The sequence below is a fragment of the Heptranchias perlo genome, chromosome 12 (assembly GCF_035084215.1).
Source record: "Heptranchias perlo isolate sHepPer1 chromosome 12, sHepPer1.hap1, whole genome shotgun sequence".
NCBI classification, from domain to species: Eukaryota; Metazoa; Chordata; class Chondrichthyes; order Hexanchiformes; family Hexanchidae; genus Heptranchias; species Heptranchias perlo.
In genome coordinates this window covers 19504638-19518628 of record NC_090336.1, presented here as the reverse complement: position 1 = coordinate 19518628, position 13991 = coordinate 19504638, and the positions used below count along the sequence as shown (strand labels likewise).

At 43.6% G+C, this 13991-nt stretch overlaps 1 protein-coding gene across 2 annotated transcripts in view; it reads left to right on the top strand.

Annotated features, from left to right (window-relative positions):
- LOC137327857 (protein phosphatase 1 regulatory subunit 12A-like) overlaps positions 1 to 13991 on the top strand; it is a 197146-nt gene that overhangs the window by 133345 nt on the left and 49810 nt on the right. For both annotated transcript variants that reach the window (XM_067993722.1, XM_067993721.1), the window contains exons 12-13: positions 169 to 378; positions 13828 to 13986. In XM_067993722.1, coding sequence (XP_067849823.1) covers positions 169 to 378; positions 13828 to 13986 — 369 coding nt within the window. The remainder of the gene's footprint in view (positions 1 to 168; positions 379 to 13827; positions 13987 to 13991) is intronic.

Sequence of the window (13991 nt, the reverse complement as noted above, 5' to 3'; positions counted from 1 at the left end):
CCCCTTAAAACCCAGACTCTTTGATAAGATTTCCCCTGAGCAGCCTCTTTTTGAAGTGTAAACATTCCAAACTTCTTTAGTTTAACATAAATGTTTACAAGTATTTTTAAAACTGTCCATCACTGCCTGCTTCTTGCTGTGAGTGTGACCCTTGTTTTTTCAATGCAGAGACTCCACAGCCCTGTTCGCTCGTAGTGCCTCTTACACACGGCAGCGAGAGGATGATGCTGGCAATCCATTGGCCAGTCTGGCCCGGGGCCCATCCTACACGCGCAGACACACTGAGCTGGAGAGCGGCAAAAGGGATAAAGACTCGAACAACACAATGCCAAGTGGCACAAGCATCTCCACGACAACAGTGCCTGGTTACCAGAAGAGGTTTGTGACCATGTGTAGTGAACTTTTTATCTGCTTGGTAATGTCTTGATGATGAGCCTACATTTCCAGCAGGAATTCTTAAAAGAGATTGAACTCTGGGGGTGACGTCATGCCTTTCAGTACGTTTCATCTTTCCCTCTGTTTGATTACTGTGAGGTTTAATCTACTGATCCTTGTGTCTCTGGGTACAGCACACTGTGGTCAATCACTGAACCTATCTCGGTTCCTATGATGAATTATTGATAAGCGATTGAAGATCGTTGAGGACAGAAATGGTCAGAAGGTTGTGGGTTCAAGTCCCACTTGAGCACATGAACTAAGCTGACACACCAGTGCAGTACTGAGGGAGAGTTGCATTGTTGGAGGTTCTGTTCTTCGGGTGCAATTTTAAACCAACTTCCTTTCTGCCTGATCCTGTAGTTCAGGTGGATATTGAAGATCCCATGACATTATTGGGAGATCAGGAAGTTCTTCTAGTGTCCTGGTCAATATTCCTCGCTTAACCAACACCACCAAATAGAACTGGTCATTCATCTCCGTCCAGTATGTGGGAACATGAGAAATAGGAGCAGGAGTCGGCCATACGGCCCCTCGAGCCCGCTCAGCCATTCAGTAAGATCATGGCTGATCTTTGGCTTCAACTCCACTTTCCCGCCCGATCCCCATATCCCTTGATTACCCTAGAATCCAAAAATCGATCCATCTCAGCCTTGAATATACTCAATGATTCAGCATCCACAGTGGGGTAAAGAATTCCAAAGATTCACAACCCTCCGGATGAAGAAATTCCTCCTCATCTCAGTCTTAAATGGCTGACCTCTTATCCTGAGACTATGCCCCCTAGTTCTAGACTCGCCTGCCAGGGGAAACAGCCTCTCAGCATCTACCCTGTTAAGCCCCCTCGGAATCTTATATGTTTCAATGAGATCACCTCTCATTCTTCTAAACTCCAGAGAGTATCGGCCCATTCTACTTAATTTCTCCTCAAAGGACAACCTTCTCATCCCAAGAATTAATCTAGTGAACCTTCGTTGCACCGCCTCCAAGGCAAGTATATCCTTCCTTAGATAATGAGACCAAAACTGAATGCAGTACTCCAGATGTGGCCTCACCAAAGCCCTGTACAATTGTAGTAAGACTTTCTTAATCTTGTACTGCAACCCCCTTGCAATAAAGCCAACATGCCATTTGCTTTCCTAATTGCTTTCTGTGTTTCTTGTACAAGGACACCCAGATCTCTCTGAACACCAACATTTAATAGTTTCTCACCATTTAAAAAATATTCTGTTTTTCTATTCTTCTTACCAAAGTGAATAACCTCACATTTCCGCACATTATACTCCTCTTGCCCACTCACTTAGCCTCTCTATATCCCTTTGCAGACTCGTGTGTCCTCCTCACAGCTTACTTTCCCACCTAGCTTTGTATCGTCAGCAACCTTGGATACATTACACTCGGTCCCTTCTCGAAGTCATTAATGTAGATTGTAAATAGCTGAGGCCCTAGCACTAATCCTTGCAGCACCCTACTTGTTACAGCCTGCCAACCTGAAAATGACCTTGCAAATTAGCTGCTGAGTTTGCCTACAAAATAACAGTGACTGCATTATAGATTAATTATATGCAAGCACTTTTGGATGTCATGAATAAAATATAATGCAAGTTCTTTCTTTTACATATGACAGCCACGACGTTAAACTGTAGAGGAATGTATATGTGATAAAAGGCTAATGCTCTGCACCATATTGTGCAGAAACTATGGATTGACATTGGGCATGTTGATGAAGTGCTGTGTGAGTGCACAGTGGAATGTAAACGAGAGCTTTTTATGAAAGCAATACCCAAATGGCTGCTCCACCAAACAGTACCATGGAGCTTCCTAGCTGTGATAGAATCAGGTGACGGGTAATTCTGTGCAGCTAGTGTTGAGCAGAGTGGTGTATGGGGAGGCAGTGGGGCTGACTGCAGAAAATAGGCACACCCTGTAGACAACCTGGTTTAAGGTTTTATGTGAGTAGATGCAGACACAGCCATCGAACAATCCTCGGAAAACTTTGGCTCATATCCTGGGGGACGTTATTCCTCGAATGCTCTGGGTCACAATTGACAAATCTAGATCTGATAATCCTGGAGATTTTACTCCTTTGCCTTTACGAACCCTGGATGAATTTCACAGAGCTCCCTTTGGCTCGTGACCAATCTCAGAAGATTAAATAAATTGAGGACAGTCGATGCTAGAGTAGAGGGAGCATAAATCTGTACTTGACCTGGGAATATTTAATAGGATAGGGAGAGTTTTACTGGTCGTGCAGCAGGTTCCGCCTGATCTGGGAGTACTTGGGCCAATACAGACTGAGCTTTCCTCTGCATCTAACCTGTGCTGTACCTGCGAGTTTATGATGGAGCACTGTAGAAGGATGTAGTGTTTGGACCTGCTGTTCAGCAACTTCTAACCTTCTATTGTCAGCTCTCCATTCTCTTCTATGTAACACGCTCCCAGTTCTCTGGTGTCCTGCAAGTAACACACTTCTAACTCTCTGCTATCTTACATGTAACACACTTTTATCTCTGTTATCCTTTTTGTACCCAGTAGATGGAGCAATGGCTGGTTGCATTGCATGTTGGCAGTAACGGTCCAGAGAAACTAATGGGAAATCCAGTGAGTGTCTTATCACAAGGGATGAAACTGGATATGCAGATAGGTTACATCTTAGTTGGAGCAAATCTGTTCTGTCCTCAGGGCCAGGAAATAGTGTGGAGGTAGGACCTGAACGGGAATGGGAAAAAATTGACGATTGGTAGCTAAAAGCCTGGAGCCATGCAATACCATGTCTCACCTGTACGGTGCCACTGTCCCACTGTATGAGTGAACTACAGTATAGAATGGAATGTGCTGCAGTGACATCTACAGACAGAGTAGAAGCACTGCGAAAAACTAACTGACACAAAGGGGTAGGAACTCTGCTCAGCGGAAATGTCTTTGGGGCATTCGGTGGCTGAGATAGTAGGCAGGCATCCATTCCGTCGGTCTTGAGCGTTATTTTAATAGGCAATCTTACATAACATAGATTTAATTAAGATTTAAAGTTCTCATCCTTGTTTTCAAATCCCTCCATGACCTCGCCCCTCCCTATCTCTGTAACCTCCTCTAGCCCTACAACCCTCCGAGATCCCTGCACTCCTCCAATTCTTGCCTCTTGCGCATCTCTGATTTTAATTGCTCTACCATTGGCGGCCGTGCCTTCAGCTGCCAAGGCCATAAGCTCTGGAATTCCCTCCCTAAATCTCTCACCCTCTCTACCTCTCTCTCCTCCTTTAAGACACTCCTTAAAACCTACCTCTTTGACCAAGGTTTTGGTCATCTGTCCTAATACCTCCTTATGTGGCTTGATGTGAAATTTTGTTTGATAACGCTGGTGTGAAGCGCCTTGGGACGTTTTACTACGTTAAAAGCGCTATATAAATGCAAGTAGTTGTTGTTGTCAGATGCGAAATCCCGTTCTTTGCTGAGAAATCTCGCCATGCGCACACAGCATGTACACGTGTAGTGGATGCAAAAGGTCAGAAATGTTCTGTTGCATCAACCAGGTCACTGATCCTTTGTTCACCAGGGCTTAACACCTTCATCACTTTCCCAAGAGAAGGGCAACAGCACAATGAGAGGGTGCTGCAGGAATCCCCAAAGTTCAGGGGATTATTGATGGCATCCATGGGGCCAGCTGGGCCCCTAAACACAATACAGTGGCTTACACCAATCATAAGGTTTTTCACTCCCATTGGTCAGGTGGTCAGTGACCAGCAGTATGCCATCATGAAGGTCAATGTCCACTTTCCTGACAACAGTCACTATTTTAAGACAATCCTCTGTGTCTGGTTCTTCTAAAGAAGGCAGATTGGAAGGGGGCTCTGAGGAGACTAAGGCTGCCCTCTTCAACTGTGGCCAATAACACCTTTGTGAGAGCCACAGACAGAAACTGAATACAGATACAGTGAAGCTCATGCATCTGCCAGGGTCATAATCAAACAAATTATTGGCCTCTTGAAGTAGTGCTTTAGACGCCTGGACAGATCAGGGGGCATCTTGCAGCCCCGCTGCGCTATTATTGTCTGCTGCATGTTCCATAATTTTGCCACCCAAGGAGGCCTAACCATGGAGGAGGAGGCCCACCTGCAATTAACACCAGGTCAGGACACAGGTGGTAATCTGAGGGTGTCCCTGTTGATGCGCCATTGCAGCCTGCAAGAGTTGTACAGCTAGGCTGAGAGAGAGGGTGCCTGAGCTGTCCTTTTCACTAACATTCCTGTTCATGTGTGGCATGAAGTGGCTGATTGCACCTTCAAGAACACTGTCTTCTGCACGACCATGGATGGCCATCCTTTGATCTGCTGCCACCTTATTGTGCACCATAGAAGAAAACACTCTGGACCAAAGTTTAAGTAAAATACAAACATTATATTGTCCTACAAGTGATCAGTGCATGTACTTAGTGTGTTTTACTCTGGTGCTTCCCTTTGATGGTGTCTGCTATCTTCTATCACTATCCTAGTGCATCTTCTAGGTGTTTCCTCTGTGGGCAGACTAGGTGAGGCCACTGGGTGTCAGTGGAAGTCTCTTGGGATTAAAGTTGTCCTATACTTCCTTGTGCCGGGTCTTGAGATGGCCCTGCAACTGGTTCTACTACGTCTGTTGCTGCGGTGACCGGCTTGACCTGCCCTCTTTGTGACACATCTTCTGTCAGTTGAACAGGAGGCTGAATGGTCAATTGTGGCATTGTCTTGAGAGACAGCAGCCTTATCCGAGCCTATTTCAGTCATTCCCTTGCTGCTGGGCATTGCCTCAACATCACCACTGATCTTTGTGGGGGCTGTAATGAGGTCTGTGAAGTCCTGTGAAATGGTTCTCTTTATCTGATCCCCCAGTGTATGGAAGCTGAACAAGAGAACCTGCTGTATACTTCAGCCCCTATAGCATTAGTTTAAGCATTTGTAAGAGTTTCTCTAACTGGGCTTAAGGCGGCTCTTGATAGGGACTAAGATGCAGATACAAACAAGCATATGAAAAATGACAGAAAGGAAAAGACCTACTGGTCCATTGCTACTGTCCCTTATAATTATAATATTTTGTGCATCAAAATATATATACTCCGAATCGCACCCGGAGCCATGTAATCTCCCAGGAGAGGTGAAATACCAGATAAAAACCCTGGCCAATTAGGGGGGAAAAAATCCAGGAAAATCCACTTAGGCAATCAAAACTAGTCCAGGAGACCGCTCTGGCCCTGATTAATGTTATATGGTTCCTACCTCTTGTACGAGGTGATCTCTGCCCCAACCAGATGTGTGTGAAGTTGCCCCTTGCTCCACGGTGGTCGTGCACAGATGCAGGTAATGGACTCCTTCACAGTCACCATTAGACCTCGTAGAGTGTTGTGCGCAGTGTCAGATGACTCCAGATGATGAATGTGTTCAGTAATCACTTTCTTTTATATACAAACACCTGGAGTTTGAGCCCTGGTTGCTGCAGCTGAGGAAGAACTTGAGCTGGCACTTTGGTCAGCAGACTCCTGCACTGCCACCACTACATGCTCCTTCTCAATTGTGTTCTGTGCCTCAATAATTGCCAATCCTCAAACTGATCATCAAAGTCCCTTGGCCTGAATGTATGTGCTGGTGCAGAGAGGTGCTGGCTTCTTCTGTGGCACTGGGAGCAGTAGCTGGTTCTTGGGGGCACCTATAGAAACAGAAGAGGAACGTATGATAGAATGCTGCCTGCATGATGCCCCTTCAAATGGTATTTACATGGAAACGTACTGTGCGTCAATGTGCTCTGCTTGAGCATATGCCCGTGAGAGAGTAACTACAAGGAGAGAAATATCAGGAAAAGGATGATACTTGCCTTCAGCTTGGGGAGGGCCTCCAACTTCACCCCCTCCCCACCCCCACCCCGTGTGATTCTATCGCCAAAGATTTTGACAGCTGACTCCAAAACCACGTAATAAGTGGGAAGGACCTTACGCACTCAGGCTGGATTTGGTTTTGTTAACTTTATTTATTGGACAGTAAACATGTGTAAAAGATGTGCCTTGGATATTCACATTCTAAAACACAAACAAAAACAAGCAACACATCATTGCTACAAGGTATGTAGTAGCAGCATTTAACTCACTGAAGATCTAGTCACGAAGAACATATTCTGTTTTTGATTAAACTGTTACAAAATATTTCCATAGAATCACCCTTGAAGAGACCCTCAGAGATCCCAACTTCCAATTCCTGCTGCTCTTTTTTCATGCCCAATTAAACATAATCTTGGATATATCTCTCAGTGCCCTGTACCACCACTATGTCCATGTATTATCCCCTTGTTGAAATGAGGGGGGAGACTTTATGAATTATTGCTCCTGTCTCAGAGTTTACGTGACAGGAATACATCAAGAATTCTACCACGCAATTCATTGTAGGCCCACTACACAGATTGCATTTATGAGGAGCCATGCTTGCAGAATCCCATCCATCTTTAATCCAACTAAGGAGCCAAACAATACATCTTCTGTTAAACTAAACCCATCTACAAACTTACACAGAAAGGAGAACACTCTCTGACACACTTTCTTTGCAAAGGAACAACCCTAAAGTAAATGATCTGCAGTTTTTTTTTCACCTCTACCATCCTTCTCTAATAAATCTTGTATCGGGTACAAGGTGGCATGTAGCAAAGGCCTTGAATGGTAAACACCCATGATCCAGTGCTGTTCATGCTGTATCCCCCTGTGCCCCTGTTCAGGCAACAAAATAATTTCCTAACTGGAAAATTTGCAACTTGTAGGTTTTTGCCACAACCATGTATGTGTTTTAATATTCCCAGATGATTCCAGTCCTGTTGCCTTAAAGACATTAAATTATTCATCAGCAGAAAATCTTGCTCCTTTTATGATAAAAGGGGAAGCTTTATGTTTGAGGGGGCTGAATAGTTCCTCTGTAGTGATGCCAATTGCCGTGATATCTTTCAATATCAAAGGAAAAAAATCCTTTGAAAAGGGAAAACAAAATCTGAAACAAAAACAGAGAATACTGGAAATACACAATAGGTCAGACCATACATGTAAACAGTTTAATATAACTGGTATAAGTTTTTATCAGAACATTCTCCAGTTATTTAAACAGGTGGCATCTCAAAGTTCTAGTTATAAACTCTAAACTCCCTCCCTTTCACCCACTTCTACTGTGGACACATTCTTTTCTGCCCCCACTCTCCTCTGCATCTTTTCCTTCAATATTTCTTTAATTTCCCTCGACCGCTTCCTCAAGTGGATCCCATGTTACAATCCAAACACTCTCTCCCAACATTGTTAACTCGTATTCATAGTGAGACGGTAGTTTTCATAGCAGATCGAATCTCTCATGAACTGAACCTTGCAACATTATGAATGCTGTGAACAGGGTAACATTCTACAGGACTAACGATTACCCTAACAATATGGTGTAATGTGCCAAAGACCGAATAGGATGCAGCCTACTCCAAACGGCAGTAAATACCATACTCGGACCACTGCATTTAGGCTAAAACGCGAAGATTTATTTACAATTGCACAGAAGCAGAAGAATACAGCAAGATACTGATGGTACATATACTGAGCAAAGAATAAAGATTGAATAAGTCCAAGATATTTTAAAATATTTTAGACCTGGAAATTAACCCAATCCAAAGACACACTTGCGTAGGTTCACTTCTTAAGTCACCATTTGCAACTCATTCAGGCCAGGTGCACCTAGATAATGTTTGACCTTTCTTAATCTAATTAGTTTTAGTGTGAAGCTTTGGAATCCTGGCTAATCTAGTCGTCTTTGTGTAGCCCAGCAAGTGATAACAGCTTCCATCTTAACCCCCTGTTCCTCCAACACACATGCTGTATCTCTATGGTCATATAGAAAATGTAAACAATTTTACAACACCAAGTTATAGTCCAACAATTTTATTTTAAAATCCACAAGCTTTAGGAGGCTTCCTCCTTCCTCAGGTGAATGTGGAACTGAAATCCTCGAACCTATCTCATTTATAAATCACAGAACAATGCCTGGTGATTACAGAGAGTCTTTTCAACTGCCCATTGCCAAGGCAACCAAAGTGTTCAGACAGATAGGTGTTACCTACAGGCCCACCGAATATACAAACGGCCAGAACTAAAAAAACAGATGATGTGGAGATGCCAATTAAAAAAAACAGAGCGAGAGAGGTAGAAACATAGAAACATCTGGAAGGAAAAGACAGTAATTGACCCGTTATATTAAAAACAGATAACATTTGTTCGCTGGTGGGGTAACGTGTAGCGTGACATGAACCCATTCTGGCCGTTTGTATATTCGGTGGGCCTGTAGGTAACACCTCTCTGTCTGAACACTTTGGTTGCCTTGGCAACGGGCAGTTGAAAAGACTCTCTGTAATCACCAGGCATTGTTCTGTGATTTATAAATGCGATAGGTTCGAGGATTTCAGTTCCACATTCACCTAAGGAAGGAGGAAGCCTCCGAAAGCTTGTGGATTTTAAAATAAAATTGTTGGACTATAACTTGGTGTTGTAAAATTGTTTACAATTGTCAACCCCAGTCCATCACCGGCATCTCCACATATAGAAAATGAATAGACAGTTTCCCTATTATGACAGAATGAAGCTCTACTTTTGTTACACGCTTTAATTCAAGATATGCAAAAACCCTTCTTCCGGCTCTCCTCTACTTCACCCTGAACTGGAATCTTTTCCCCCTCTTCTCCCTCCCTTAAATGAAATGTAATTTCCACACATTTTCTCTCTTTAATCATTCCCCAGCACCCAACTAACTTCCCCCCCCCCCTTTCCCCAGTTCATCTTCCTTTTATCCATTGTCACTGTCAACACAAATGTCTTTTCCTGAGGGGTCTTCATAAGCAGCCCTATTCTGAAAAAAGTCTTCTTGAACTACTGTTCATTTTAACTATTGAACTCTGTCCAGTTCTGTGTCTCTCTTCTTTCCCACCCCACCACATTGTCCTTGCCCTATGGCTAGAAGAATCTGCAATTTTTAAATATTGTACCATCTGCTCAAACACTTTCCCAAAGTTAAATACAATGAGTCCATTTAGCTCATCCTTCCATACAAACTTGTGGTCCTCCACTCATGGCATCCAATTGCCTCATCAATGATTCCATAGTTTTTGTCTAACTATTACCTGATCCTTCTTTGTGTGAAGTACTGCCTCCTGACATCAGTCCTGAACTTACCTTTTACTGGTTAGTACCAATGTACTCTTGTTCTGCAATTGTGAATTAACTGGAAATAATGCTTATTATTAACTTTTTCTAGTCAACTTAGCACCTTTGTATATCTCCCCTGTCATTGCCTCATTTTTCAAGGATGAAGTCCAATGTTTTTCTAACCTTTCCTTGTAACTCAGCACCCTGACACCAGGGATTAGCTTTGTGGGCCTTCTCTCCAGGGTTTGGTTGTTTCCTTTGTTCCTCATTGACTAGAACCGAACGCCGTATTAAAGGCGCAGTATTAAAGGCGCAGCCTGACCAGAGCAGTTTCAGCATGACGCTGCAAGGCTTTGGCAATATCGCACAGCAACCTGTTTATTTGGTTAATTGCTGTGACTGCATATGGTCAATGTTGTGTCTACTACCACTCCCAGCCTCTCCCCTGGCTAGTCCAACACTAGTCATTAAGTAGTTATGACTCCAATGTGCGCAAGGCCTTGCACTTGTGCTAGATTGAAGGTTACATAGTTTTCTCCACAGTTCTTCGGTTAGAACACGCAACTGCCAAATGTCCTGTGTGTCCACAAACCCAGCACAGATTCAAAATGCTGTGGTGCGTGACCTAAACCCCTAACTGATTCTAAAACACTGTTATTCAGGAGGTGCTCGATGGCGCCCACTGACTTGGGATGAGGTATTAACTGAATGTTCTATTTTTGCGTCCCATTTTAAACCATGTCCACATCAATAACCTTTGATGCTGGTAACATTGTGATGATATCTCTTCAACCATGTTTCAATAGTCACGCTCAACTTCATTGTACGGTTGTAACTTTTGTTTTCCTATCTAATAGTTTCTCCCAGGATTGCATCCAATGGTTCTTTGAGCTCTCTCTCATTAAACTGGTCCCAAAAGACTAGCAGCAGCGGAAAATTTTTAAAGCTCACTTCAAAAATGTTCTCCTCACGTAGAAGCTTAATTATAGTTTTTAAATATACAGCTCAAAACCAAATGCTTTTTGCAGAACCGATCTGTTAAAGTTAAGCCTACAAAGCTTTTCTCACTAACCCATCCTCTCTCCCTCCCTCCCTCTTTCCCTCGCTCTTTTCCTCACTCCCTTCCTCCTCCTCTTCTCTCTTTTTCTCTCTCCCACCCTTTCTCCCCCTCCCTCTGTGATCACGTCAAACCTGATCATTCTGTGGTCACTCTCCCCCAGGAATGCTACAGCTTTCGTTCTCTGTAGGTTGTCTGAGTCACTTATGAATACCATCTCAGAGGAACATTGCCTCTTGTGGCTTCCTTGAAGCACTGGGTCGAGAAGCAGTCATGCACTACATCTTAAAGCTAAATTACTTGGGTTTTCCTGTTTTATACATGTGTCTTGAAGTCTCCCCTTAAAATAACTTTCCTGTTTTCACATACCTTCCTATCTCTTCATAGAGCAAATTGTCGTCCTCAAATTGACTCAGGGGTCAGTAGCACGCTGCCTAGTGTAAGCTTGGATTTTTCCATAGGATCCCACAGGATCAACTTAATTTGCCTCCCAGGTATCCCTGATATGAAGAGATGCACCACCTTCTTTTCTGTCCATTGACTTTACTGAACACTGTATACCCTTGAATGTTAAATTTATTTCCATCCTCTAGATTTTGCCATGTTTCTGTTACTCCCACGTTGTGTCCAGCCCCTCATTTATATCCACAGTTTTCATGGTGAACTCCCCTCCTATTCTAAACACTGGAGGTATACCAGAAAAGTAGTACTTTGCCTTCTCTATCGTTAAGTTTTGAGACGATCCTGATGTTTCTGGATTTTAAGGCTGCTCTATTACTTCTCCACCAGTCAAACTGGTTCATTCTGGTGCTTCTGTACAGGACAAACGCCAAGCTGTCCATCAGTCAGGTCCTAACCTCACATTACCCAGTCAGTTAACATTCCTCTGGGTAAAATAAAGAAAACACTTGCATTTCTGTGGCACTTCATCATATGCTCAGGACATCCCAGGGCACTTTATAATCAAGGGTTTACTTTTGAAGTTCACTCACTGTTGTTACGTAGGTGAATGCAGCAGCCGATTGGCATACAGCAAGTGAGTGAATGAGCAGATGTTCTGTTTTTTTCAGTGATGTTGGTTAAGGGAGAAATGTTGGCCAGTACAGCAAGAAAACTCCCTGCTTCTCTTTGATTGGTGGCAAGGGATTTTTTTTACTTCCACTCCATTATCATTATATGTTGATGTTCATCCAGCTCTCTCTCACCGGCAGGCTCAGTAGCCGCCCCTACCGCCCCCCACTTCTTCAGCTAGTGTCCTATGTTACTGACTATCTCTAATGATACAGTTCCAGCTGCTTCTCAATATCAGCCTCTCCCACCTAATGTCCTGTTATTTGTTTTATATATTTCTTTAAAATGTTGTTAATGCAGAGGTTTGCTATTTACTGCTGTGGTGTATTTAGAGGAAAGCCATCAGGTGCCTGTTTACCCAACGAGATGGTCTGATATTGCATGTTACTCAGAATTAGCCCATCTGGTGGGTGCCTGCCACAGATCGTCTGCCTGCCTTCCTGCCTTTCATCCAAGTTGTGTTACTGTCCTGTAACATTCATGTGGTGTTGGTGCTCATTACTGTCTGTGTGAGGTACCTTAGGGTTCACCTGCTCTTTAGCTCTGAGTCTGCTACACAGTGTGTGATAATGTATTTAATTTCAGTACGCCAGCACATTACTGTAAGTGCCTCATCCAACGATCATCCTTTTGCTCTGCATTTACTGTGTCAGTCTTTGTCCTTATTGCACCTTGTCTTTATTATGCATGTCAGTCTGTGTATTTACTGTATGTTAGCCTGTGCATTTGCTGTATATGTCAGTCCATGCAGTAACAGTGTCTGTCCGTGTAGTTACTGTGCATGTACTGTGCGTGTCAGCCTATTTCTTGATTGTGTGTAGCAGTCGGTGTATGTGTAGAATGTCCTTCCTGTCAGTCCAAATATGTGGAATCCTCCAGTCCGTGCGCTTCAACGTGTCCGTTTGTGTGTGCACGGACTGTCCTATGTATATGCTTTCTGTCAGTCCATGTATAAGAGGCCTGTGCTTCTGTTGTTGTGGTTTGTCAGTCTCTGTACGTACGACCTGTGAGTACATGTATTTATTATGCTGTTCTCTTCCTGCATGTTTGTATACTGTTCTGCCGCTTCACTAGTCACTTCTACCTGAGAGCGATAGGCCGCAGTTATAGCGCACAAGACTTCAGAATTCGTTCCAGCACAATGTCGAGTACGGCCTCAAGCCATAAGGTTACTAACTCTGCTCCTTCCAACACCATCGCATTTAAAAGGTACTGATTATATTGGCTTCTGTCGACATTTTGTACTGTGTGTCAGGAGATGTACTACTGCATTGATAGCAGGACACACTGCTTGGATTAGTGTTAGCCTGGATTCCTAGCCAAATCCCTTCCCAGAGTCAGTGGGCTAAAATCAGTCAGTAATTTGGGGAGGAGGAAGTCATCCTTTTTATTACTATTCAATATTTTTATGTTCCTGTGGTTGGTCTCTTAAGATGTCTCTTGGCTATTTAAACCCAATCTTGCTGGCGGGTACACACTGAGCATTAGCGGAAATAAAGGAGCCAGCAGTGTTCACAGCTTTAGGCTCTGGCCTTGGCGCTCAGTCTGCTGGATCATTCTGTGCTACGTAATGTGATAATGTTTGAATAATTTGTCTGTGGCGTAATTGTACAATGGAGGGCATTGGGATTGCAGGAATGGTCTAGAAGTTGTTTTGTGATGAGGGCCATTTTTGTTTTGAAAACTACGAGTTTTTAGCCTTGACCTGCAGGAAATAAAACCCAGAGGCAAATCCTTTTGCTACCAAGAAAGAATCATATTAACAGGATACGAAGGGTCAGACGCAACACATAGAGAGGAGGGGGATGGATGGAGATGGTAAGATCAATGTGCTAAAATCCATGTGGAGGGGATTTGTTACGTCTTACTGTTTCTAGGATTGAATTTGAATGAGAAGCTCGAGTGGGTCTAGTAATGGTCCCAGAGGTGAAAGAACAGTGTTCAACCCACTGCACCAGTCAGCCATAGATTTCAAATATCATTTTCCCACTAGGTCCCATTGATCGTTCAGTTTAGTGCTGTTTATCTGATGTGCTCCCTGTCTGATTTTTTTTCCAAATAAATACCTTTCCTCCATATGCTTTTCTTGCAGCTCATCCTTTGGAAGGAGACAGGAGGGTCTTGCCAGCAGTTCTGCCCCAGGGTCCGTCACCACACTCTCCAGCACAAGCTCCTCCTTCAACCCTGCCAGCAGTCGGGGCCTGACCACGAGTATCTCAACCACATCTACAGCCGGCAGTCACACAAGCCGGTAAG